At 52.2% G+C, this 20440-nt stretch overlaps 1 protein-coding gene across 2 annotated transcripts; it reads right to left on the bottom strand.

Annotated features, from left to right (window-relative positions):
- Positions 1 to 1837: 1837 nt before the first annotated feature.
- LOC136747523 (AP-2 complex subunit alpha-2) lies at positions 1838 to 18807 on the bottom strand. 2 transcript variants are annotated; one of them, XM_066700403.1, is made up of 23 exons: positions 18656 to 18807; positions 15097 to 15165; positions 13003 to 13145; positions 12446 to 12639; positions 12188 to 12317; positions 11599 to 11700; positions 11299 to 11407; positions 10896 to 11046; positions 10540 to 10708; positions 10090 to 10227; positions 9704 to 9886; positions 9172 to 9269; positions 8628 to 8859; positions 8052 to 8228; positions 6831 to 6994; positions 6342 to 6419; positions 5802 to 5884; positions 5404 to 5492; positions 5133 to 5257; positions 4703 to 4819; positions 4445 to 4514; positions 4086 to 4220; positions 1838 to 3767 (listed from the first exon to the last, which is right to left on the bottom strand). In XM_066700403.1, the coding sequence occupies exons 1-23, from the start codon at positions 18720 to 18722 to the stop codon at positions 3690 to 3692; spliced, it is 2901 nt and encodes a 966-aa protein (XP_066556500.1). In that variant the 5' UTR covers positions 18723 to 18807; the 3' UTR covers positions 1838 to 3689. The 2 variants fall into 2 exon arrangements, with proteins under 2 accessions (XP_066556500.1, XP_066556501.1); XM_066700404.1 differs by lacking the exon at positions 6342 to 6419.
- Positions 18808 to 20440: the final 1633 nt, after the last annotated feature.

Raw genomic sequence — 20440 nt, 5'->3', positions numbered from 1 at the left:
TGTTCTTATGACCCTTCTACCAGTAACTTAAACACACCCGTGCTGATGGTCGTGTCTGGCGTTGCGCTACAGGAGCCATTTGTTCCGCCAGGCTCCCCTTCTTTAAGGAAAAGTCTCCATGAAGCACTGTGATTGGACCCATACACTGTCATTCAATTTCAAGTAGAGGGTTTCACCAAAATGGGTGTGTTGGTGCTAGAATAACGGTTCAGTAGAAATGCAAATAAATCACATTCATTCCCTTTACCTCATGTTTTCAAAAGGTAAATCACTCAGCACCAAGCAGACACTTACATGATAGATTACCAGAGATTTTGATTTTGAAATTTTATGAGCCCTGCATGGAGTCCACTCCCCTCTCAGAACAGGGAGGTAGTTACAGTAGGAGACTCAATCCTTAGAGGTGTAGATCACACAGTGTGTTCTAGTGATAAGGACCTGCATGGTATCTTGCCTGCCTGGTGCTCAGGTTGCAGATCTCCCTAAACTAGTAGACGAGCTATTGGCCAAAGCCGGGGGGAATCCACTGGTCATGGTCCACATTGGAACCAATGACATAGGAAAAGGTAGGACAGAGGTTCTGCAAGACAAATTTAACTAGTCTAAAACAATGATCTACAATTTTACAAAAGAAAACCTTGAAGGTATGAGGCAGCACTTAGAAGAGGTAGACCGGAGCACACTGGATACAGAGTCAGTTGAAAATGGATGGTTATATTTTAAAAATATACTACTTGAGGCTCAGGAGAAATTTGAACCAAAACTTAGCAAATTGAGGACCAACAAACATTGGCCAAAATGGTTTAATAGAAGTTTGCAAAAAAATAAAGAGAAAAAAAATGTTGTATAGCACATACAAAAGGGATAGAGAAAAAACAAGGCTGGCCTAATAAGTGTGAATGGGGTCTATGTGGACTCATTCCTCACTCTCCCCATCCAAACAATGTGGGGAAGCAATTAAAAAGGCAAACACAATGCTAGGGTATATTGTCAAAAGTGTAGAATTGAAAACAAGGGCAGTGATGTTCAGACTAGTGCATTGTACAGTTAGAGCTCATCTGGATACTGTGGACAGTTCTGGGCTCCACACTTCAAGAAAGATATCGCTGCTCTAGAGGCAGTTCAGAGGAGAGCAAACAGACTTATTCCAGGTCTGAAGGGAATGTCCTACTGAGAGACTGAGGAACTGAACCTTTTCACCCTGGAACAGAGGAGACTATGTGGGGACTTGATTCAAGTCTTCAAAATCATGAAAGGCATCGACCACATCAAACCAGAGGAGCTTTTCCAGATCAGCAGGGACACACGCACCCGGGTACACAAATGGAAATTGGGCTTCAAGGCACTCAAAATGGAAAACAGATGCTTCTTCACACAGAGAGTAGTCACAATCTGAACAAACCCCCCAGCGATGTGGTTGATGCTGAAAATTTAAGAACATTTAAAAACAGATAGGATCCTTGTATCACTGAGTTATTAATGGACACCAAGAGCACGATGGGGTGAATGGCCTCCTCTCAATTGTACTTTCTGTTCTGTTAAAAACACAATTTGCTCATACATCATCTTTCTGATGTTTACTTTGTTTTAATGCTCACAAAGATGACCACAGTGTACACCCTCAAACTGTGGCAACACAAAGCTCAATGTCTGGTCTGCTGCCTCGTCCCTGTAGAGAACTAGCCGTACTAAAGCTGGCCAGGCACTTGGGGTTACTCCGTTGATAAGGCCGCAGGTTTCATTCCTCCCAGTAACTCACACCGCCTGCAGTATCTACCAGTTTCTCACTGAGAAACAAACCCAAGATCAGCTTTGAAAATGAGACCAGGACACTGAATAGAAGTGATACACGAGTTTAATCGCCAGCACCTGGAGTACGATACAAAGCAGAAAAAATGCATTGAACTTTAATATCAAAAAGAAGAAATATTTATTAATCTGAGCAAAAGGCACCCTTGGGCAAGGCAGTGAGATGGCGGTGGACAACAGTGACACAAGGACTGGGCCGGATCAGCTGGCAGATGCCAACCCCCGTGACGCCCGGCCCTCCATACAGACCCCTCCGGCTTAATTTCATTGGTTCTCTCCTCTCTTTAAATCTTTTGAAGAAAGGACAGAAAAATCACAAAGCTGTGGCTTTATATACAGCCGTTACGAACAAGGAAGGGAGTTTCTCTGTTACTGAGACTAAGCGCTTCCAGTTCGCTTCGGTCACTGCTATTCCGGCTCTGGTTAGAAGTCAAACAGACCCAGTCATCGGTCGGAACCTCGAGGACAAACTGAGGCCTCCTCAGCGCCGCCCTGCCGTGGGCCCTGGGGCTGAAACATTACAATCAGGAAACACTAGGCAATTTATTTCATTTTTTTTTTTTAAACTGCAGTTTGAAGGTCTTTCTGGATCACATTAAACGGGTTGAGGATGAAGACAATCCGCTCGGCTCGGGTAACCGTCTCCTCTGCTTTCTGGGCACTGGCGGCAGTTGCTGTTTCTTCCTCCCTGCGGTCTAAAACTGACCCAAAACAACGGCACAGAGCCTGAATCTCGTACGGCCCCTAGTGGAACAGATTGCTGTGGTAAGACACGAGCGAACAAACGCCTCGGCGGGGCTCCAGGAGCTCTGCAGCACGTCTCGGCACAGTTCACCGAAGAACCCAAACCAGTAACTTCCTCCTGGACTCTTTCCTTCCCTTTCTTCAGCGGCTTGTTTGTTAATCAGTCAAGCACTACGTGACCCAAACAAAAACACATTTTCCCTTCAGTAAGTCGGTATCCGTGTGCGCCCACACACATTCACAACACACACAAGTCACCCACCCGCCTTCACACACCTGACACCACAGACCCACACACACAGACACACGCACACCCTTGCTCCAACCTCGCCTGCTCCACTCCCCTCCCCTGCCCTCCACTGACCGGAGGCTTCGCTCGTCCTAAACGCCAACAGATAGCTAGAGAACAAACTCCTCAGTCCCGAATCTTTCCATTTAACCTATTAAAGTATATATCATAAAAAAACGACGATAAGAAAGTGTAAACGCTCTGTGGGTGCAGTGGTTCGACAGCACAGTGCTCCCGGGCGGGTGGCTGTGTTTCTGGGACCACACCGTCCACACACAGCCAGCCAGCCAAGGCTGGGAACACCACTGCAGACCATGCACACGCAGGTCAAAGGTCAGTGTGTGGAGAAAGCAGTGGGGCAGCTGCTGTGCCACTCGGGGGGGGGGGCAAGCCAGCCTGCTTTAAAGGCACATCAGGTAACTCGTGGTGAGACGAGGGCCCCAAACCCCTCCCCCCACACATACGCACATGCCTATGACACGGGCCGCCCACGCAACACACAAGAAATACGACAAACAACTTGTCTCTAAGTGAAGCGAGCCCCCCCGCTCTGTTAGCGCACTGAACACAGGCCGCGGCACTGCTGAGCGGAGTGTCCACCGCTACCACGCGCACACCGAGCGAACAGCGACGTGTTAGTAAAGCTAAGTGCCAAAGGATGAATTTGTGTGTGTAAAAAAAACAATTTACACTGTACATTGAAGCATTTCAACAGAGAGGAGAGAGCAGGGAAGTGCGCAGACAGGGATCGTAAAGGTTTCAATCACAGGATGACGTTTATTGGCGGGGCGTCGGGGGTCACTGAGGGCCGCGGCGCCGCTCCTGGTCTCCTTGGGTCGGCAGGGAGTTAAAACTGGTCGCACAGCAGCTCACAGAGCCTCTGCGACACGGTGTCCCTGCTGGTTCGTAGTGTGAGACGATACATCTGCAGGAAGGAACCCACACAGCGGTCAGTCGGGGGCCTGGAAGCGGACCCTGCTGCTTCTTATGGTGTGTGATGTGTTGCGTGTGGGGGGGGGGTGGATAGTGTGATGTGTCACGTGTGTGGGTGATGGATAGTGTGTGATCTGTCGTGTGGTGGGGGGTGGATAGTGTGATACATCTGTGTGTTGGGGGGGCGTGTATAGTGTAATGTGTCGTGTGGGGGGGTGTATAGTGTGATGCGTCTGTGTGTCTAGTGAGGTACAGCGTCCGGCCTCTAGGCGCCACAGTGCAGACCGTGTCCTCGGGACGGGCCACTCACCTGGGCCTGGGTGTTGGGCTCCAGCCGCAGCAGGCAGCCCACCTGGGTGCTCTTGGTGTGGAGCACGCCAGCGCCCACGAAGTTGGAGGGGTTGGGATCCACGCGGTCCAACAGTGCCACGCCAAACCCGATTATCTGTCCCGGGAGAAAATACATGAACCAATCGGACGCTCCACCGCAGAGCCATGATACCCAGCAGGGGGGAATTTTTAACATGTGATGTCCAAATCCAGGACAAGGCGATGCACAGTTAGGTCGTCTGGCAATTTGCGACTGACCCCTCCCTATGTCTGTCTATCTTTTTCTGTCTGTCCCTCCCCCCGTCCTTCCCTCAGTCTCTCCCATGAGTGCACTCTTACCTTGGCCTTCGTGACCTCTGTGTCCATGGAATGCTTTGCTTTAAAAATCTTCTGCACCTCCTGCTGTGGCCTGTAAGTGAGGGGGGTGAAATTATCACACTCTTCAGTGAGGCAAACATACAGGCCTTCCTTCTGACCACAGTCACATGTCCTGCTGGACAGGACTCACACTACAGAACAGCCATAACCCTCACACAACAGAGGCAGGCCCACCAGCTGTGAGTGGGGGAGACCCAGCAAGGAGAGGCCATCTCTTACGCGCTGAGCTGCTTCCAGCGCTGGAAGAAGTCCTGTGCGCTCATCTCCGTGGGCTGGAAGAACTTGTTGAGGGTGATGGGCAGCTTGACTGCGATGTTCTGCAGGGTCCCTCCGTACCTGGCAGGAATGACAACCAACAAACTGCGATGAGGAGGGGAGCAACGCGCACAGCCTTCAGCACCGCAGGAGTCACACAGCTCCCGTAAACTTGGTTGTCTGCGCGGGGAAGGCTGGTAAACCCAGAAGACAAAGCTCGTGTCCTGTGTGAGGATGAGGTGCACACTCTCCTCTCACATGACATGAGCAGGAGCTAGCAAGTGATGAAGATCCCAATTACTTAATTGAAGTAACAATCTGCTTAGATCTTTAATAAGCTCTTTAAACAGTCCTATACTGAACTTCACAGCTCTACGGTTCACAATAACCTCACCTGAACTGGATGCTGAGTACTGGGGCCTCCATGAAGTCGGACACGCACTCGATATTGAGGATCTGCTGCACCTGGGCCCCCCCGTCCACAGTGGGGTCCACGGGCTTCGTGTGCACGTTCAGCTGTGAGGGGGGTGGTCAAGGACAATAGACAACGCAACCGAGGAAAACTAATACCTTAAGTTGGACGGGGGGTAAAAAGTCAATCAGAGGCTGGGGGGACATTTGCATGATGGATGAAGGTTCTGAGGGGAGCACCGGGAAAGGATATGAGATGTCAGAGAGTCCGGACACATCACTGAGGAGGAGAAGCTCAGGAACTGCGTGGAGGTTTTGTTTCCATAGAAAATGTACATCCGTCCTGTGGGGTGGGGGGGGGAAGAGAGAGAGAGAGAGAGGGAGAGAGATCAGCAGGACTTCCTCAGTGCAGGTTACTGTCAGACAGTCCAGACAGAGAAGATGAAGAATCAACAGCACTGCAAAAACCTTGTATGCATGGTACAGACAAAAATCATGACTTTTTTTTTTAATCTCCCAAATAACCATATAAAATTATAATCTCCTCCAATACAACATCAGGTCATCATGATCTTCTTTAACAAATGGTTTCCCCGCTAGGACTCTGTGTGCGGCCCGTGCCCCATGACATAGCCTGGCCTGGCCGACTCACCCAGATTCTGCCTGAACTCTGACTTCAGCCCGATCTGCAGCAGCTGGTTCTCAAACAGCACGCCGTTATTTTTGCACACAAACCTGCCGCACAAACACACACACATTAAAACAGATTCACACTTGGACCGACGGAGTCTCAAGTGTGCGGTTCTAGCAGCTCCCTGGCAGTGCGTCCCTCTGCACCCATGTCGGTGTGCCGTGCCCTGACCGTGTCACCCCTCTGTGGCTCCACGCGTGACCTCAGTGTGCGCCTTACACTCCCAACACAGGCTGCACAACCCCAAAGGCTGGCGCTGCTCAGTGGTATACTTTTAGGACTATTCCACCCTCAGGAATCTGAAGACAGCCGTCTAATAAGCATGTCACCCTCGGGGTTGTGAGGTGAGGCGATTGTGGGCTGGAGATGCAGACTACACACCCACAATGCAATGCACCGAAACCCCTGCCGTGCCACTAGATTTCACTACATCATCATCATCACTATCATCCCCGCAGTCCTGTGCATCAACAGCAGGGGGCGTCTCTGGCATTCTCTTACTTGTCCGCCGGCTTGTCAGCTCTGTGCGCAGTGTCGGCCGGGCTGGGGGTCTCGAGAGCAGAGGCGCTCAGGGGGGAGCTGCAGCAATGCACAGTGGTGGGGGGTGGGCGAGGCAGTGGGTGAATGCACAACACTCAGGGACACACAGTCGGAGAGCACAGTATCATTGCAGAGACGGTCATTGCAGCCATAACCTTCAAACTTAAAGCACACTGAGCTGTCCATCCGTCTCTGCCTCTCTGTCCATCAGTCCATCCATCGGTCTCTCTCTCTCTCTCTCTCCCCGCCCATCTTGTCCCTCCCTCCCTCTGTCCATCAGTCCATCCATCTGTGTCCCTTCCTCCCACTCTCCATCCATCCATCGGTCTCTCCCTCTCTCTCCATCATTCTCTCACTGCCTCAATCTCACACTCCCTGCACTGCTCTTACTGTCCACCCCTCTCCCTCTCTCTCCATCAGTCTGACAATCCACCCCCCCCGCCCCCTCACCTAGAGAAGTTCTCGTCGGCGGGAGCCAATGCCGTGGGGCTGCCCGAGTTCTCAGAGAAGACGTCCACCAGCAGGCTGGCCCCTGAGGCAGGGGGGGGTGCAGAGTTCAGCGAGGGGGCACTTCCCAGCCCCAGCAGGTCGGCAGAGGGCGAGGGGGTGGTTGTCTGGGGTGCGGGAGGTGAGGACAGAGTGTCAGTTAGCAGCGAAGTGTGATGCAGTCCAGACATTCTGGCATTCAGGTGAGCGCCGCCAGTCACAGACCTGGACAAGAGCTCATAGGGAGAGCATCAGGGTTTTACCACACAAGCGTGTACACACACACAGAGAGCATCAGGGGTTTTAACATGCACGTGCACACGCAGTCAAACTAAGTTGTGCAGAAGTGTGTACCCACGAGGGCGGTGAAGACTGATTTAAGAAGATTTAAAACAAAAGAAAACCAGAATCTGACACTGTCTGCCTCCAGCCCTACTGATCACCACAACACCATGCAGGTGCAGGCCAGGGAAAAACAGCACAGAAGACAAGCCAATCGGTGAGTCAAGCAATCAGTCAAGGGGGGCCACAGCAGAGACACCGCAAACAGAGAACCTGGAGAGGGGCGACCCCAGGGCCCAGGGGGGGTGGGGGGCTGAGAGGAGGCTGCAGTAGGGAGGAGGCGGGGCGAGGGCGGGGGGGTAGCGTCTGAGCCAGGAGGACCCCGGAGAAGCAGGGCGGGGAGCTCTGAGAGCCAGGCCGAGAGAGAGAGAAGGGCAGGCAGGGAGTGAGGGATGAAGAAAGAGAGCAGTGAGACAGTGTTCCTGAGGGCGCTGGGTGCAGCAGGGGAGGAACCCCAGCGCAGCACCACTCCACTGTGCAGAGTCCCAGCAGGCTGACCCACGAGTGAGACTTCACTACAGAGAGGCTTCTACACGGCAGTGACCGGTCTCACAGGCGTGTACGAATGCTCACAGCAATGCATGTACAAATAACACATTGTTACTGTGTTACCAACACTGGTGCAGCCGAGTGACCGTTCCACCCTGACCCGACCTGAAGCAGGACAGTCTAAACAGATGACAGGATCATGAGACCTGCGTCATCCTTGCAGAGCAGAGCCTTATACTGAACCTCAGTGGGAGCCTCGGACACTGGGATTGCCTGCGTTTCAGTGGGAGCCTAAGGCGGTACTGGTTCTGTGAGAACCCAACCTCAGCGCTGCAATAATGGGCCGGGCGGTACCTTGGCGTTGTTGCTGACGCTGACAGGCTCCATGCCGCCATTGACGTCGGTGCTCCTCTCCTTGCGGCCCTCCTCCATGTCTGGCACCAGCCCCCCCGGCCCCTTCTTCCGCTTCAGCTTGGCCAGGATGGACGACTCCCTCTCTGGGAACGGGGGCATCTCCTCCAGCACTGTGGCCTGGGGCCGGTGGAGGGAGAGATTAACTTTCAGTGAATAAACCTGAATTTGTTTGGGTTTTTTTTGCATTTTTTCCTCACTTTTTAAGGCTCTTCCTCAATCAGAGAACTGGTGGATGGTATGCGTTAGTTCGGGACGCGATGTCACAGCTGAGGATTAAGACTGATGATTCAGCTGTCAGGCTAATTACCATATCTGGCTTCACTGAAGATTTGGATATTTAAGGAAAGCTTTACAGCCCAGAGTAAAGATCCTGAACATTATTAAAGGCCACATTCATATTAACAAGTTGGATGTTCAAGATAAAAAAAAAAAAAAAGAAAGATCAGAAAAAAAATCAGACCCTCCCCTCTGGTCTCCTTCCCTACCCCTCTCCCCCTCGCTCCGCCCCCCGTGTACCAGGATGTCGGTGCTGGCGATGCAGCTCAGGCGCAGGTACTCCACGGCGCGCTGCTGCAGCTCCACGTCGGCGTTCTTCAGCTGGCTGTCGGAGCGGAGCACGCCCTGCACCGTGCCCTTGATCTCGGGGAACAGGTTGATGAACTTGATATAGGTGGAGAGCAGCAGGGCGCGTGTGGGCACCGAGCACAGGTGGAACTTGGAGTGCAGCAGGTCAAACTGCACCAGGGGGCTGGATAGGGAGAGAGAGAGAGAGAGAGAGAGACAGCAGTGTCAGTGTACCAGAGAATGGCACGGGCAAGGAGGAGTACCAGGAGAGAGAAGAGCAAGTGGCCCCACAGCCCTGTCACTGTTCACTGCAGCAGAGCGGGGGTGGGGCTGGAGGAGCGAGAAGCTGTGCGTGTGCATGTGTGTGCGTGCATGTGCAGGACCAGTGATAAGAGCACAATGAAGGCCAGGCAAGCAAACGGGACGATGGGGCGCAGCAGTGAGGTCTCCAAGAACCATGCGGCCAGGCAGCGAGGGGTTGGGCTCTGGCCCGTACCTGGAACGCGGGTCTCCCGCTATCAGGTTCCCAAACTCTCCCAGGATGTACCCCCCCACCTTCACCAGGTTCTCGTGGCAGGCCGGGGCTTGCAGAGCCTGCAGGAGCACAGAGAAGATAAAAACCATCAACAAAAGATGCCGAGATCACCAGGGTGTGCAGACACTGGACTGGTACATACAAACACACACACACACACAGTGTGGGGGCTGGGATCTGATATGGTTCTCTGTGCTGCTCATTGCAGTAGTTAACAAGTCAACAGAAACAGCCAGATCAAAACAAAACAAAAATATATGTAGCAATAACAAAGGGGCGTGGCTACTGCAACTGGATTCTCAAAGCTTCCCGTCAACATTGAACCACCAGAGCAGCTGCTGCGCCGTGTGTTTACAGCACTACCAGCACAGCAGGACTGGTCTGACAGCAGCCAGAGAGTCAGACCTGGCATCCCCACGCCCCCCACAGTCAGACCCAATATCATCTCATGGCCGTCCGCTGGTCAAACCCCTGCTGACCCGTGACCTCTCACCTCGAACACGGTCTTGGCCGCGTAGCCCTGCACGTCATCACGGTTGATGACGATCTGTATGACGCGGTACCACACTTCCTCGCTCACGTAGTCCCCGGCAATGCGGATCAGGTTCAGGATGGTGTCCACGTACCAGGTGTAGTCCACCGCATACTTCTCCGCCAGGATCGCCACCTTCAGCACCTGAGCTCCACGGCCAGGCGGAGACAGACACACATAAAGCACCTGATCTTAGTTCATGTTCAATTAGCACGCTATTACACACTGCATTGTTCTGTTCTTTAATGATCACTTCTATTTTGAGTCAACTCTCAGTCTGGGTGAAGGAGCATCCCTGAGGAAAAGTATCTCCACAGCGGTAGTTGAAGTAGCTGCCATTTACTCACAATCTCCTCTCGGATGGAGTAATCTGCTGTCTCCAGGTAGTTGAGCATCTCGGCTACAATCTGCTGTGCATTGCTGCGGTCACACATGGCATAGAGCAGGTCCACGGCCCTCTGCCTCACACTCACATCCCTCTCCGTCTGTGCTCACACACACACACACACACACATTAGGGCACACTACTATACAAGTGGATTTCTATACACTACAACTACAGTGTTATGATGCAGGGTGTTAGAATACAGTACCACAGGGCTGTGAATTACAGTGCAGAGTGTTACAGCTACAGTGTACTTTGTTTTACACTTATGTCGCCCTGGAAAAGGGCGTCTGCCAAGAAATAAAAATATAAATAATAATACAGTAGAGTAACACAGGGCTGTGAATTACAGTGCAGAGTGTACAGTAGAGTGTAGTCCAGTTCAGTGCGCTTCAGGGCATATTCCCAGTACCTTCAGTGCATTGATGACGGTCTCAATGTGCGTCTTCACGGCCTCGTGGGAGAACTCGGAGCTGGCCAGCGTGCACATGCTCTCCAGCGCCAGGTAGCGCAGGTTGGTCTCACGGTGCTGCAGGAACTGGCCCAGCTGGTTGCAGGCGCGCACCAGCAGGTTGGGCTCACTATCGGAACAAACAGCAGGTCAGGCCAGCTGGGCACTCAGCGGACTGACTGTCCTCAAGCCTTGAGCATCTTGCTGGGGGATTACTTAAACTAACTGGACTGAGGTCTCTGTACTGGACTGGAGACACCTGACCCAAGATCCCTCCCTCTCCCTCCCTCCCTCCCTCAGGAAGTGGCAGCGCTGACCTGTCGTGGTGGATGATGAGGCTGATGGCCTCGAACAGCACGGCATTCTTGGCGTTGGAGTGCTGCACCTTCTTGCTCTTGGGCGGCTCCTGGGCCTTGTTCAGGATCGTCTCCAGACACTCCGTTAGCCGGCCGCGAATCGCAGCGTCCTCTGGAGGAGGGGGAGAGAGAGAGACAGATAGATAGGGAGAGGAGAAAGTAAGCTCATCTCCTTCCTTCAGATTCTAAGAAGCCCCCAGATGTCAGGGACAGTGAGAAACATACATCAAAAGAGGGGGACATGAAAGGTAGAAACTAGGAATGAAAGCTCCAGGAGACAAAGACAACCTAAAACACAGCAAACCTAGGCCTGACGTTGAGGCAGACAGAGCATAGTCACTGCAGTGGCTTGGGGGGCTCTTACCTGGGGGAGGGTAGCACTGCAGCAGCCGTAGCAGTTTGACGGACAGCCAGGGGGCGGGGACGAAGTAGTAAGTGTAGTCCTGTAGGTCAGTGGAGGCCGAGGTGACAATCTGAGGAGACAAACACGGTTACAGCTCTGCGAGACACAGCCACAGCAGGGGCCACGCTGCCTGGGCTCCTGCACAAACCTCTCGCGCTCCCGCACCCCCACTCCTCTCAAAATCCCACCGCACCAGCACAGCTCAACAGTCACTGCACCTGCCCTACCCCTCTCCCACCCCTGGTGCCGTCGGGTCCGTACCCTGCTCAGCCGGGCCACAGCCAGGGACACTGAGGTCTTGAACTCCTCCGGGTTCTTTTGGGCCAGCGTGGTGATCAGGCTGGTGGCAGCCGTCACTACACCCTGCACAGACAGACAGAGAAATGCACAGAACAACAGAACACAGAACAGGGAAACAAGAGAGACAGGCATGAGGGAAATGGACACCTCCCTCCATAACTCCTCTACGGGCTCTGCAGGGGCCATCCCACTGCCTGGACACTGGACCCTAGCTATGGGGAACCGAGGCATTCAGGGTAATGTAAGTAGATTGATTGGTTGATGTATAGGAAACAGAGGGTGTTGATTAGAGGAGTTGCTTCTAACTGGAGTGAGGTTGTTAGTGGAGTTCCACAGGGATCAGTACTAGGGCCTTTGCTTTTTCTAATCTATATTAATGATCTGGACTCTGGGATAGTTAGCAAACTTGTCCAATTTGCAGATGATACTAAAATAGGTGGCTCATCAGATACAATCTGGTCAGCACAGGCTATTCAAAAGGACTTGGATAATATTCAGGTGTTGTCCGACACCTGGCAGATGAAATTCAATGTGGACAAATGCAAGGTACCAGGTGCTGGTCGTTGAGCAGGTGAACCACGCGGGAGGTCCACTCGCCCATGGGCACCAGGTCCGGAGACGTCCTGTTGAGCCTCAACAGACACAGCGCCGCACTCTGCTTCACACTGTCCATCGTGTCCCTGCAAGACAAGCACAGTCTCACACTGTCCCACGCACACTGTCCTTCGTGTGTCCCCGAGACAAGCACACCGTCCATCATGTCTCTCACTATAAATTGTCACTCCCCACCGCCCTCTCTCTCTCTCACCCAGCCACCAGGATGCGGGGGATGTCGGCGGCGAAGGCCTCTGCCATCTCACGGCTGCCCACATTGGCGATGCAGTGCAGAGACAGGTTCATGAAGGTGGGGTTCCGGCTGGACAGGTCGTTCTTGATGGCATTGTTGATGAGACGGATCAGCTCACTGTTGGAGTTCACTAGCACTGAGATGAACAGGTAACCCTAAGGTAGAGAGAGGGGGTGAAAGAGAGAGAGAGACAGAGGGAGAGGAAAGGAAAGAGCAGTAGAAAGAAGAGTCAATATTCCGTGGTAAATTAGGCAGCTGACTTCACAGGTGTGTGTTCACCAGCACTACAATAAACAGGCACCCCTGAGAGAGGCAGGACAAGAGAGGAGGATAAGCAGTCAGGGAGAGAGCAGCAAGCGATTGTTTACGGAGCGTATTGCATTCGTTTCCACTTTCCACTTTGGACAGGACTGACGCACGCAGAAAGAAACGCACGCCAGGGGGAGACCTTGCCGATTGGGGTTATACAGGGACACAGCGAGGCAGACAGGGACACAGACACACAGGCGGGCCCTTACGATCTGCTTCTCTGTGTACTTGTTGGAGCTCAGCAGGTTGACAGCCTCCATGTGGCCAAAGTCGATGTCGTGGCCCAGCAGGAAGATGAACAGCAGCTTGCACACGTACTTCTTTTTACTGTAGCCATCCAAGCCCTTGTCTCCTGCAAAACACACACACACAGACACATTCACGCGATTTAAAATAATCCAGCTGTCACACAGACGAGACAAAACGGAGCTGACTGCCTCCTGTGATGCAACCTAGACCACTCAAGTTTTAATTATTGCATTATTATAATTCATATTTATATCAAATGCCCTTATCCAGGGGCACTTGCTTTCAATAACCGCCCTGCATTATGGAGCTGGCTGTGATGTGCAGCAGGCAGCTGGGTGAACTGGGCTCCAGGTTGCATAATTTAATCTCTGTCCTCCTGAATTGTCTGTCCCAAACACTCTCTGTGTTTTGCTCTGCCAGGTATAACTTGATTCTCCCTCTCCATTTCCCCGTTTGCCCCAGCCTGCAGTGGATTCGATTACCACAGACTGGCACAGGCGAGGCTCCCGCCATCTCCTCTCATGTTCGGGCTCACGTCTAACTGTGCTCTGGGGAGGCAGGCTCTCTCACTCTCCTCTTTCTGGCTGACAACGTACACACCCGAGCACTCGTTTGTGTTTATAGATTTATTTTTCCAGCACACTTCCCCTCTGGGCTGAGGGCAGGTGAAGTGAGGGGGGGAGAGAGAGAGAGAGGGGGAGACGGAGACATAATGCCAGCACAGTTCTTGAGGCCTTCAGACCTAATGGGTATCCCCAGACCTGCACAGAAGTGTGCGATGCTCTATACACATACACTCACACACTCACAAGCACACCATCAGGGATCCACACTCCAGTCAACAGCGCCCCACACAGCCACCCCTCCCAGTCCTGCCAAGACAAGCCCATCCAGACAACCAACAACAGGCCTGCGCTCTCTCAACCAGCTCACCCAGGGAAACCGCCCACCCTCAGAAAACAAAATGAATAAAGCTCCTTGTACTGGGCCGGGTCAACAGTGCTGGGACGATAAACTGCAGAGCTCAGAGAAGCATGTCCCCATCTCTAGACCTCTGTACCCGAGCTGCCCACTGCTTCACACACTGCCCAGTGACAGCCCAGTCTCAATGCTACTAACAGACCAGGAGAGGAGGACTGGCTGCGTGTCACTGATGCAGTATGGCAATATAGTGTCTGTGTAGATCCCCACCACCCTGACGCACAGGGACAAACAGCCTGGTGGCCTGGGGCTGCGCGACTCACCAGGCTTGTGCTGCAGCTGAAAAGCGAACTAGGCCGACCTGTCCCGAGACTGAAAAACAAACTCACTCACTCACTCTTGCATGCACACACACTCCTGTGGAGTGGGGTCTCAAGAGAGAGAGGGATTTTGGGGCTTGCAGGAATGTGGATTAGAGAAGAGATTTAAAAAGAGAGCTGGGGGCTGGCACCACTTTCTGACTGGGTGGTTCTAGAAATCAGACAGAGGAAATGGGGGCTGTGGGACACTCTGACATCTTTCTCCACATGTGTGGCCCTGTATGGTTTGTACAGTTGTAATGTATCAATGTCTTCAAGGCTGACACAATGGGCTTGAAGGTGTGCGATACCCTGCGCTGGCCTGTGCCCAATGTTGTTTACTCAGTTGCAGCCACCTGTCTTCTCACAGAAGTACTGAGAACTCTGGAGATGAAGTGAAGACCGAGAGCGTACACCAAAGGCAGAGAGAGAGTCTCTTTGCTCAAGCAAGCGGTGTTTGTTTCTGTACTCGGGGCTCAAGCAAGAGAGAGACGTGTCTCTGTCCGTCTCTGCACTCGGGGCTCCACAGGAAGTTCCTGGCAGCACACAGAGAGGGAGGGAGGAGAATTCCCTTCTGCTGACAGGCTGTATTCCGCTGCAGCCATTTCCTGACAGAACTGTTGACTTAACATCTTCACTCTTCCCTTTGCATCCTGCCCTGCACAAGGCTGTTTTTGCTCTCACTCTCTGCAACACAGGGCTACAGATTTCCCAAGTCTGACCCACACTGCATATTACAAGCATGCATAATAAAATACCCCCCCGCTGCCTTACCTTTGAATTTGGACCGGATGTTTGCCAGCTCCTTGTTAATCCTCTTGATCTCGGCCTCTTTGCTTTTACCTGAAACAGAGGGATGACAGCGGTGAGCAGAAGGGCGGAGCTGTGGTGTGCTGTCTACACACCTCTAGCCCCAGAGCATGGGGGCAGCCTGTCTCCTTCACCATTCAGGGGCTTCATTCATTTACTTGTCAACATATTTAGTTGTTCCTTTAAAATGCTTAGATTTTTTTAATTTTTAATTGAGCAACAGATTGATAATGTCAAAGGACCTCACATGGACTGTAGTAAAGCAAAGCATGTAAATGAACAGGCAAAATGCAAATTACCAGATCAGTTTCAGTGAAAACAACAACACACAGAGAAGGTAGCGATTTAAACAGCCCCGCAAGAGCAGTAGACCCCTCTCGGGCTGCAGTTGGGCCAGGCCCAACTCTTTCTACAGCACAAGGAGGAGCTGTGTAGCTGTGCTCCACATCCTGGCATCCTGCTCCATATATACATACATCCCTGCCGCTTACAGAAAAAGAGGAAGCCCCCATCTTCCTGCAGCCTAACCTGCCCTGCAGTGCTCCCTATACACTGCACCCCCCCCCCACGGCCATATACTCAAGAGATAGGGAAATACGGTCTATAAACAAACTCATTTGCACTCATTACAGCACTACTGCAGGGTAAAGGTCCCTGCCACACACACAGCCTGCTGTCAATCATTACTGGAGCCTCCGGCACACTGCTGTCACTGACCCAACTCCTGGAAACACAGCATAATTATAATAACGATAATGACACACAAACTCAGACTCAGGTCTGTGACTCGGAGACCAAAAAGTCCTCCTGAGCAGCGCTGCAGCTTCAAACTACACAGGAGAGGGCACGACTCCAGTGCTCGGGCTGCAGCCCAGGATGGGGGGGGGGGGGGTTGGTGACTACACGAGCCACCAGCCTTGGGATGCTTAGGCAAGGACACTGTCACAAATTTGTTCTCAGTGGACGTCTCTGGTTCAGTAAAAGTTAAATTGAAAGAACAATGAAGTAACCCCCCCTGCCCTTCTCCCTGTGGGCGGCTCCTCCTCACACAGCACACTGACACAGGGCTGTCGGTTTTCATCCCCCCGCCTGCACTGCTCACTGATAACGGCACAGTCCACACCCTGCAATCTCCCCCTGCACAGCTGCTCAACCCCCACCCCCACACAGGCCCGAGCTGCAGGGGCAAGGGCAGATGTGAGCAGGCCGAGGAGCGGGGGGAGCGCTGCTCACTTCACAGGGGCTTGGGAACACATGTTCATATGGAAAGATTGAGAGAGAGAGAGAGAGAGAGAGAGACTTTTCTATCCTATTGACTTTATTGATTAAAACAAGCTACAAAACATCAAGGACTCTGAAAGACCAACACACTCATCTCTACACTCTCAGGTGTGGGATTAACACAGCCGAGAGAGAAAGACAGATAGAGATACAGAGACAGAGGCTGCAGCAGAGCTGACCGAGCATATACAGCCTGAAGACGCAAGACAGGAGGACAGACCTGTCCACACAGCTCTGGGCTTCATTGCAGCCCTAATAACAGACGCTGGAGCTTAATATCCAGAGGTATTACAGGTTGCCATAACTGCAGCTGACACACAGGGACCAGAGCCGAGAACGGCTGTGTGTGAAAGCTAAGAGGATGCGGCCAGGACAGCTCTCACTGCACACACACAAACACACGCAGGCAGCCTGAGACCAGATAAACTCTCTCTCAAACAGGGTGAATGGTTTGTATTTGTATTAGTCTCCGTCCCTCTTTGGAGTCTACAGGTGAAATAATCAAGTGCCAGAGCACCTGTGATGCAGTGAGCACCCTGTGCATGACAGCCACGCAGTTCTCTGCACTGCTGATCCCACTCTCTCAGCCAGGGAATGAAGGACAACCCCTTAACGAGCCCCACAGTGGGATTCAGCAGTAATGTGGAGCGGGACACTGTGCAGGTAAAGATTACGACTGGATCCCTCCTACAGATCAGGAAAGTGACCCTGTGTGAAGTCACGTAACCTACACTGAATGAAAACAGGCCGTGAACTCTCAGGATCTCGGGATGTGCACACACACACAAAATGCCTGCTTCACCTAAGCTGGGATCAAAGTGGGCTGACTGGGCTGCTGAAGAAAATGTGAACATGGACTATAACATAAGCCAGATCTGTCCATTTGTTTTGATCGTTTTTTTTTTTTTACAATGCATATTATTTTCTGGACCACCCCAGAGCTCTCTGCAACCCTCTGTCTTCAGGTGTTAACAATGTTACCACCCACAGAGAGAAGGAGTGTGGGTGACGGGATATTACACGCCAGCACTGAGCTGGCTCCAGACAACTGCAGGAGTGTGAATTCTAATGCACCCCTCTCGTTGGTTTAAAAGAAACAAGATAATGATGGTATAACTGACCAATATCTATGTGTTACGTGTGTAACAAGAGGAAACGCAGTGAAACTGAATCTAAAAGGAGATGTTGCAACTATTAAACTACACTGTACTGAATCGCTGATCATAGTGATCTGTGCTAAAGTGCCTCCTACCTAAGCATGTGCTTCAGTGTCACTGGCTGGGGAGGGAGAGACTGACATAAAAATACACAGAAGAGGATTGAGACACTGATGGAAAACAAAGACCATCCTCCTTACATAGCTACATGCAAGTTTATAACTGAAGGACCTGCCACCCGTACATGAACAGATCCACTCTCGTGTCTATATACTAACTCAGACTGACCCAAACTGCCGTGTAGAGACACAGAAGCACCGCGCCTGCACTGCGCTGTAAGCAGGCCCAGCACAAAAACAGAAGTTCAAAGACAGCTCGACCTGCGGGTTCAGCAACACCGGTGCGTGTGTCCGGTATGCGACCGTTAAGATAACGTTTCTGACACGGCTGCCGAGGTCTGTGATGTTCGGGCGACCGAGACTAAACAAGAAGCAGCCCCGACACATCGCTGCTGACGCCCGCGGATGAGCTCTGTGGCTCGGTTATAGTTCAGGCCATCTCGCCCACCTGTAACCCCAACCCGACGGGGAGCGGCGCTTTTGAATGGCCGCTCGGTTGGTCTCTCGGGCGGGTCCAGGTGTCGGTGCCGACTCGGTGCCCCCACAGCTCGCCCTGGAGAGCCCGCACCAACATCTCAACGTCATCACTTTTGAGTCCGAGCGAAACAGTGGCCAACACGACAGTAAATACTGACAGCGGCGCTTCTGCTCGGCTTCAGTGTGGCGAGAGCCGTCCCTCCCCCACCCCCCGCCCAGGACAGCACCGCGACACCCCGCTGCGGACCCCGGGAGACGCGCGCACTCGGGTCAACTTGAAAGACAACAACTTCCCTCTCAGTCGCACTTTCCAGCCGAGGGGTTTGCAGTGCGGGCTGTCGGCGGGGCTTGGGCATGGGGAGGAGTCCTAACTCGAGCTCGGTGCTGCGTGGAGGCCTGTGCCGAGTTCAGCGCTCTGCTCTAACTCCGGCTCCTCTGCTCCGACAAGTGCTCCCCTCTCCATATTCTTCGGTAAAGAGCTGTACTTACAGTTCCGTATGTCGGAGATGAAGACCGCTAGGCCCCGCATCCCGTCGCCTTTCGACACCGCCGGCATCTCGCAGTCTCCGGTCCGCTCGGTCCGCTGGCTGTGCTCGCCGCTCTGACAGGGGCGGGGTGCGCGCTGCGGAGGCGCGGGGGCGCGCGCGGGGAGAGCCGGTGGGGGGGGCACTGTGTGGTTGGTGGGGGGGGCACTGTGTGCATTTAATACAAATGCTGAGTTTCCACAAAGGCGGGAGCGCGCCTGGGCTGTAACGGAAGTGACGCATGTCGGGAGGCGAAGGCGGAAACGAGGCACAAGCGCTACGTGACCCGCACGCCTGCGCTCCACAGCGCCTCTCTGGCTCCAGCACGACGGGCGCCTCGGATAGAGGCTTTGTGTGTGATCTAGCCGTGCTTCTAAATCCAGGCGCCTGTCCTGTGTGTGCTCGAAGCCTGGTTTCTCACATGACGTTTCCAGCTGGGAGGAACTCACCAGTGTCTGTTTACGGGGAATCTCTGGTGCTGCAGAGCCACAGTCCCTCTAACTCTGCAAGTCCCTGAGCCACGACCTCAACCAGCCAGCCTTTCTGGGAACAAGACTTTACTATTAGTCTGTGTGTCAAAACATGCAATCATAATAATGTTAAATAAAATTAATATATATGGGTCTTTTGTAACTTTTATTATTAATATTATCATATATACTAATATACATACTGGCATGAACATAACTGCTACAGCTACTACCCTACTGACACACTATTACTGACGCACACAACTCATAACCTAAATTATACTAATACTGCTTCAGTTTCAATCACTCAAAAGGGAGCAAGGGGGAAAACAATCAATAACATAAGTATTAATAACGCATGATAAAATGCTGTGAAGTGCTATATTTAGCTTCATATTACCATACAAATAATACATATAGTGAGGGAAAAAAGTATTTGATCCCCTGCTGAGTTTTTACGTTTGCCCACTGACAAAGAAATGATCAGTCTATAATTTTAATGGTAGGTGTATTTTAACAGTGAGAGACAGAATAACAACAAAAAAATCCAGAAAAACGCATTTCAAAAAAGTTATAAATTGATTTGCATGTTAATGAGGGAAATAAGTATTTGACCCCTTCGACTTAGTACTTGGTGGCAAAACCCTTGTTGGCAATCACAGAGGTCAGACATTTCTTGTAGTTGGCCACCAGGTTTGCACACATCTCAGGAGGCATTTTGTCCCACTCCTCTTTGCAGATCCTCTCCAAGTCCAAGGTTTCGAGGCTGATGTTTGGCAACTCGAACCTTCAGCTCCCTCCACAGATTTGCTATGGGATTAAGGTCTGGAGACTGGCTAGGCCACTCCAGGACCTTAATGTGCTTCTTCTTGAGCCACTCCTTTGTTGCCTTGACTGTGTGTTTTGGGTCATTGTCATGCTGGAATACCCATCCACGACCCATTTTCAATGCCCTGGCTGAGGGAAGGCTGAGGTTCTCACCCAAGATTTGACGATACATGGCCCCGTCCATCATCCCTTTGATGCGGTGCAGTTGTCCTGTCCCCTTAGCAGAAAAACACCCCCAAAGCATAATGTTTCCACCTCCATGTTTGTCGGTGGGGATGGTGTTCTTGGGGTCATTCCTCCTCCTCCAAACATGGCGAGTTGAGTTGATGCCAAAGAGCTCGATTTTGGTCTCCTCTGACCACAACACCTTCACCCAGTTCTCCTCTGAATCATTCAGATGTTCATTGGCAAACTTCAGACAGGCCTGTACATGTGCTTTCTTGAGCAGGGGG

This window comes from Amia ocellicauda, chromosome 4 (assembly GCF_036373705.1).
Source record: "Amia ocellicauda isolate fAmiCal2 chromosome 4, fAmiCal2.hap1, whole genome shotgun sequence".
Lineage (NCBI taxonomy): Eukaryota > Metazoa > Chordata > Actinopteri > Amiiformes > Amiidae > Amia > Amia ocellicauda.
This window is presented reverse-complemented; position numbering and strand designations above follow the sequence as displayed.

Excerpts from the sequence above, each read along its gene's own strand:
- LOC136747523 (XM_066700403.1), bottom strand. The coding sequence starts at position 18,722 with ATGCCGGCGGTGTCGAAAGGCGACGGGATGCGGGGCCTAGCGGTCTTC. Across the intron at positions 10,228-10,539 it reads CCGTCATCAATGCACTGAAG|ACGGAGAGGGATGTGAGTGT; the intron begins GTACTGGGAATA and ends GTGTGAGCACAG. Across the intron at positions 4,221-4,444 it reads CAGAGGTCACGAAGGCCAAG|ATAATCGGGTTTGGCGTGGC; the intron begins GTAAGAGTGCAC and ends CTCCCGGGACAG.